General features: G+C 43.7%; 1 protein-coding gene across 1 annotated transcript; it reads left to right on the top strand.

Moving 5' to 3' along the window:
* Nucleotides 1-4,762: 4,762 nt before the first annotated feature.
* LOC119725368 (vegetative cell wall protein gp1-like) lies at nt 4,763-5,563 on the top strand. The gene has a single exon (XM_038196772.1). The coding sequence runs from the start codon at nt 4,763-4,765 to the stop codon at nt 5,561-5,563; it is 801 nt and encodes a 266-aa protein (XP_038052700.1).
* Nucleotides 5,564-7,340: the final 1,777 nt, after the last annotated feature.

The raw sequence follows: 7,340 nt of genomic DNA, 5'->3' as shown, positions 1-7,340 counted from the left end.
TTCTGCCGGAAAGTACTGCAACGATACAACGATGTATCCAAACGACTGAAGGCCTCCCCACGCGGCATAGCATTTGTACATTCCAGCATCTGATGTGGTGATGTTGGTTATTTGTAAATAAAATGCGCTGTGCTCGTCAAACGAGCGTGTTGCAATGGAAACTCGGCGATCATTTGTCAGAACGATGGCATTCTCCGCTAGCCAAGTAATGTTTTCGGATCCAGTTGACTTACCCCACCAAACTTCATGTAAATCTGTGCCCGAGGCGGAGCAGTTCATAGACAGTGTCCCACCTTTTTTAATATTAATTAACTCCCTGGCTGGATTTGCTGAGCCTTTAGTCAGAAACAGAGGAGTCACTCCTCGAGCAATGCAACCCAGGTATATCACACTCATCAGAAGGAAGTACACGTGCCTCCAAGACACTGGCTGAAATTGCACCTGTTGTTGCTTGAGTAGCATCATGATGTGTCGCGTGGTTCGCTGTTCGCTCGAGACTTAGACTATAGCTGATGTGTCGCGAATATAAGTAACTCTATATACCTGTACGAAATTGATATCACGTCACCCAGTTATTCATCGCTTGCTCTTTAAACCTTGTAACTTGCGGCTCATGTTGTGATAGTGTCACATGTTTTCCTTTTGCAACTCAGTCATATAATGTAGAAAAGAAACTTGTGCACGCGAATACAAAACAAAATGTGTCATAACAGAGCAATGCATTTTAGCGTTTCTTTCGTTTTGTTTCCTTATTTAACTTATTTTATTTATTTAGCTACAGGCTACTTTGTTAACACACACTTTAGGTGTTGGATTTCATATTCGATTTGATGGCGACGTTTGTGAGGCAAATTTAGGGTATACATGCTGTGGCGTAGCCACGGGGGGCATGGGGCGACAGCCCCCCATGAAACCTTGTCGCCCCCCCCCCCGCCCCCCAGTCGCCCCCCACTGAGATTTTGAGTTTCAAATTATCATTGATCTACATGACACCCCCCCCCGGATGAAATGTTCCAGCCCCCCCCCCCAGCGCCCCCACTGAAAAATTCCTGGCTACGCCACTGCGTACATGAATAATATTTTGTTAATCTCAGTCGGTCCTTTACGGTCCCCCAGTTTAAAAAAATGGCTAAATAGCCTCCTATACAGTGTGACCCAAAACATGCAACCCTGAAACATTTGGCTTTTTTTTCAAAAACGTGATCTGTAATATTTTCATGTATCAGATATCAGATTAAAGCTGAGAGTTTTTTCTTTCAAATACTGAAAACAAATCATAAAATCAGCACATTGGGTTGCTGAGAACTTGACAATTATGTAAAAGAAGTGATTTTAAATCCTTTCCAATGGTCATTTAAACAGTGAAACATGATACTGTAAGCCCATTGTGCAATTGTCTTTCATTGGTGTAATTTCTGTAATATTTTGACATATTTATGGTGCTGAAAAGGTTGCAAATTGAGCTTAAAAGGACAAGTAACCTGTCCAGGTGGAAAATACAAAGTAATTCCATCAAATTCGTTTGTACACGTCACATTATGTACCGTGTTTTTCTGTATTAAAGGATTAGGACACCGTGCACTACATGAATTTGAATTTCATGCACACTTAGGAACAGTGTAAAAACCCTTAACTGTGGTAATGCCGTTGGAATGGACCAAAAAGGAGCTGTGTTACATCACTGGCATTTTCCCAACAACTCAATGTGCTCTTTTCATGATATTTTTGAGTATTTGAAAAAAAAAAATCTTATTTAATTTGATATCCAAAACATAACAATTAACATAATCACGTTTTGGACGAAGACACTGTTTCTTTAGGGGTTTTCCGTTCAAAATGTGAACGAACAAAAATTGCTCATTCAAAACATCTTTGAGAAAATTGTGTTCACTGTCTTACTGCCATGCACTGACACAACAACGACTCAGCAAATAAAACAAAATAAACGACAACAAATATCCCAAGAAATAACTATAACATTGAGTTTTCTGTTTGAAAATGACTTTTGGTTATGACTATGGAAATTCGTATTTACATAAACAATCAAAAATTCACTAAATACCCTTGAAAATGACCCAAAAAAATAAAAAATAGGCTAAGTACGATACAGAGGTGCATTTCAAGGATTGCATTAAAAACATTGCATTGCATGAATCTTTAAGTGATATCTGCCGTGTGTTGGTTCAAAATCAAATCATTAACTTAGTTTAAGTGAGACGCGTACTCATCATCGTAAGATTGATAGATCGGATTGTCGACCATCTTTCCATCAGATTCGTCACTCCCCGCAAGAGATGCTTCGAACTTGTCACTGTCACCGCCAGTCACGGCATTGTCATTGTAGCTGTTGTTGACGCGCTCTTGATGCAGGCTGTCACTTTCACAGCTGGACGTGTCGCTGTCACTGTCGTCTGCTGGATGGACTGTCTGGTATATGACACAAGTGTTCTGACCCAAGCCATCTTTATCCGGTGCTTCTGCACTTGTGACAGATCGAGCAACGGGGTGGTCTAGTTCTATTTCTTCATATGGGGAGTCAAAGGCATCTCCCCCGGCGCCCGTGGTTTTTCCGCTACCGTGGTGAGGCATTTGCGTGACCGAGACTGCAACGACCCCACAAGGCCTCCCGGCGTCACAATTGCTCCTGATCCCCTCTGTCGTCGTTCTACTGTTCTTCTCTCTTCCGTTAGCTCCTGGTTGACGCCTCCTCCGTTTCAGAATACACAGCAGCAAAACAACGAGGAGAATGGTGAACGAAGGAATCGCCACGGCGGTGGAAACGGTGACAACTTCGGTCGAAGACTCGGTAATGGCTCTGGCGACCGAGGAGCTTAGCGGTCCGGTTGTGGGTGCATAGTCGTTTGGTAGAGTTGGACTTGACCCTGAAAAGTCTGAGAAACCTTTCGTTGTATCAGGTCTTCCCAGTTTCGTCGTGGTGGCATCTGTTGCAAGTGTTGTTTCTGAGGACTCGCTCGTCGATTCCGCCTGGGCATTCGTCGCGTCGGGGTTTACCGTGGAAGAGTCAGCCTTCACGGGTAGGGAGACAGAACAGGTCTGGTTCCGGCCCGGAAATGCAGGACTCTTGACCGTACAAACCAGGACCTGATTATGCAGTTCTCGGCTGACTTGATACGAACTCCGGACCAACTTCCGTCCGCTGGCATCCATGCTCATTTCAGCCCTGGTGACCGAGACTACTTGGCCTGTTTTTTCAACCGTCCAGGTGATGTTCACACCGGGGTATGCATGCTCAGTCTCACACCACACCAAAGTCCCATTGATGGATTTGCACGTTGACCGACACTTAGGGTTGCCAGTTTGGAAGCCAGTCACAGACAATGTCAACACACCGTTGGCGTCCGTTGTTGCGTTGGTATGGGTACTTAGATTCCATCTAGCCAGGCAAAAGTAATTTGTAGCGTCCGTTACTGCTACTGGACTTATTCGAATAGTGTAAGTACGATAATAAATGTTATCTTGTGCGAAGTTTGCGCTCCTTGATACAGAAACACGAGAATCATTAGTGCGTGTGCGCTCTTTCTCCGCCAGATACACATCATCGCTCTCGCTCGTTTTTCCCCACCAGACTTCCTGCAACATGTACGTTGAAACTTCGCAATGCATGATCAATGTTCCACCTTCCACAACGGTAACAGAATCAGTTGGTGGTATCTCCGCGCCCCGCGTCAGTATCACAACGCCGTCTACCGAGCCTTCGCTTAGGCTGACAATACTCATCAAAATAAAGCACATCAAAAACGCTTCAACAAAAGATAAAGCAAGCATGATACGCTGGTTATGCTCCATTTTGTCAGATGAGTTGGCGTCAACGCAGAGAACGTAAACGTTCACGCGGTTTGTCTTCCTTGTAGAGTTAACTGCTGATACTACGTGTATATAGCCAACAGTGTTCAGGAAGAATAATGGCTGTCTACTCTCTTGGTATTTCTCTTGGCGATGTTCGTGCAGATGTACAGTTTTTGGACTAGGTTCACGTCAGACCTTTGTTTTTCCTCTATGGACGGAATAGTATTTTGCCTAATATGATGCAGTAGTCGTTATGCTTTCTCATTTTAGTGATCTAATGTCAAGGTAATTTTTTTTAATGTTTATTTCCTGGTATTGCTCGTACGTATTCGGTTTTGTATTTCTCTGTCAATGCATGACTGAGCGAATACAGTTCGTATGGTTCAAACACTTTCCATTGGACTGATTTGTCATATTATGTTTTTATTCCTGTCCATTTCCTTGTTTCACTATGTTGGTATCGATCCCGTGTGTTAGAGTTTTTTATAGTCTTTTTCGGCGATGAGCTTCATAAAATTGTCCTTGGTTGTTGCAGCGCAGTGTTGTGACGACATTCCTTGATTCTGTGCCAATTCGCGCCAGCGTGTAGAAGAAAATCCCAACGTTATATTTAGAATACCAAACTGTTTCTTTGAACCATCGCATCCTCCGTTTCCCAGCTGTAACTACATATATTCGGGGGGTACAACATCAGTTATTTCTGGAAATAGTGGTCACCCCGTCGTAAAGCTAAAACAAATTTAAAACAATCACGCCCCCTCCCAAAGCACTGCTACTTCTTCTGAGAGTCACTTTACTTTATACGGAGAGTTGCTTCAAATGATGTATCCGTAAAAAAAAATCTCCATAAACGTCTCCCCTTGTAAACCTAACCCCCTCCCAAAAAGACCTTAGTCAAGCCAAACCGAGCCCAAGCCCAGCCCAGCCCAACCAAGCCCAACCCAACCCAACCCATATGTCAAGCCCATGCCAGCTAAGCCTAGTCTTGCCAAGCCTCTGCAGGCAAGTACGGATCAGCCCAGCTCAACCCCGCCCAGCCCAACCCAACCCAACCCAACCCAACGGCAAGCCCAGCCCATCCCAGCCCACCAACCCTATGCAAGTCCAGACGGCCCAGCCCAGCACATCACATCCAAACAACATGCGATCCACATCCAACCAAGCCCATCAAAACCCAGCACGGCCCAGCCAACAAGTCCAACCTACCCCATCCCAACCCAAGCCAACCCTACCAAGCCCAGCCCATCCCAGCCCACCCCAACCCACCCTATGCAAGTCCAGACGGCCCAGCCCAGCACATCACATCCAAACAACATGCGATCCACATCCAACCAACCCCATCAAAACCCAGCACAGCCCAGCCAACAAGTCCAACCTACCCCATCCCAACCCAACCCAACGCTACCAAGCCCGGCCCATCCCAGCCCACCCCAACCCACCCTATGCAAGTCCAGACGGCCCAGCCCAGCTCATCACATCCAAGCAACATCCGATCCACATCCAACCAACCCCATCAAAACCCAGCACAGCCCAGCCAACAAGTCCAACCTACCCCATCCCAACCCAAGCCAACCCTACCAAGTCCAGCCTATCTCAGCCCACCCCAACCCACCCTATGCAAGTCCAGACGGCCCAGCCCAGCACATCACATCCAAACAACATCCGATCCACATCCAACCAACCCCATCAAAACCCAGCACGGCCCAGTCAACAAGTCAAACCTAACCCATCCCAACCCAACCCAGCCCAAGACTAAATCCAATTCTTAAACCCTACTCAACCCCATCCAGCTGAAACTTCAGGCTCTAAAATAATCAAAGAAGTCGTATAAAGAAACCACAAATGGATTGGCCACACTTTAAACAATACTGTCTTCTCATGTCAAAACTACATCTAATTATGCATCATTCAAAAACAAAACACAAAAATCAAAGATATGCAAATAATTATACTTTATACAAGAAATATTTGGTTTTAGTTCACAATCAGCGATTCCGAGAAAGCACATAATTATTGCCTAAACATGAGGTAATTTTGTTCTTTAATGTTCAAAACATCAGTTTCGACAGGTTTAATGTAGTTAAATACAACTACAGAATTAATGAAGCGAAAAGTGAAGTTTAAAAACAGTTTTTTTCACACTGGTTTTTTCTTCTACAGTGTTTCAGTATTGTGGAAAATGTTCACGTTTTTCAAATGGATATATCGCGTTTTGATAATGAACCCTTCAAATCATTAAAATACTTTGCTTGAGTAGTCAGTTTATGTAAGATAACAACCAACCATTAATATCGGTGCAATAAAAGCACGAAAATAAATCTTTAAAATACTTATATGGTTTTATGAAAGGTCTTAAAAGGGGAAGGTATAATATCTTAGACTTGTCCCGTTGTGAATTCAATGTACATGTGTACGTTGCATGTTTTGCTTATAAACACAAATGTTTTTCATATTTTCACAAATAAGGCTTACATGCTAAACAGGGAAGGAAATTGAAAAAAAGCATGATGTGGCGTGTATGGCCAGGCAAAATCTAATCTTCATAAGTGCATTGTTGCACTTAAATAAATGCAGCTATGGTGTTTCCACGTTATTACTTATTATGTACATAAAAGAGATTTTAAATTTTGTCCCAATCGGGCAGAATTACCTTGCACCTGTTTCGAAATCCTCAGTCGCAGCTATATTTACAACAGCCTTGGTTACATATTGCCAACAACTGAAGCTCTGTTTTCTATATTATGTTAACATGAGAAAATGATAAAAAAGACTACAGGTAAACTTCCTTTAGCTTGTCCCTTAAACTTTGTATAAGTAGTCAAAGTAGTCATCTGAGTAATATTTGGGGGCCAAGGTGAGGCTTAAACAAGTCTAATTGACAGGTGCCAGTCCGTCAGTCGGTCAGTGAGATAGGTACAAAGAGAACTGTAGGCTGGCCCTCTGGGACCAGCACAAAGGTAATCTCATTGGTTAGTTTGCATAATGGATTACTATTTTTGATACGCCCGGTATAAGTAATAGTGTATAAATTCAGGATTTTGTTTTTACATTTCTGATACTTATCATGGGAAACTTTTGTCGACAGAGAACTGAAGAATCTTTTGACATGAATGTAACTTCAAAGGTTAACACATTCATACAATAATCAACAGATGAGTATAACGAGTCCTGGTGGGTGTGTTATGTCACTGACTTCATTAATAGACTGATTATTCCGGCCACGCCCACCGCGCACTTGCACTAATGTCTTACTGCATGTTCTAGACGCGCACGTCTATACGCAATTGCTGGCGTACGCATCTCGAACATAAATGTGGCTGTTATTGGTCAAATGACAAGGGGGGGCTATTAGTTGATTGGTCTATCTATTGCAGTTCCAGGTAACTACTCGTCACTTCGTTCCCGCCGATATTACGATCCACCTGTTCGTAGGTGGCGTTGTCTGTGTCTTCCGCGGGTCCGATCCGCGTTTCGTACGCGTGGACAGAGACTCTGGCCCCCGTGACGTCATCGTCTCGTGACGCTGACGTCAT

Source organism: Patiria miniata, unplaced genomic scaffold (genome assembly GCF_015706575.1).
Source record: "Patiria miniata isolate m_02_andy unplaced genomic scaffold, ASM1570657v1 HiC_scaffold_19, whole genome shotgun sequence".
NCBI classification, from domain to species: Eukaryota; Metazoa; Echinodermata; class Asteroidea; order Valvatida; family Asterinidae; genus Patiria; species Patiria miniata.
The sequence above is the reverse complement of the archived record's forward strand: the minus strand, read 5'-3'. Positions and strand labels throughout refer to the sequence as shown.

What these genes read in the sequence shown, in the direction of transcription:
- LOC119725368 (XM_038196772.1), top strand. Translation starts at nt 4,763, where the DNA reads ATGTCAAGCCCATGCCAGCTAAGCCTAGTCTTGCCAAGCCTCTGCAGG.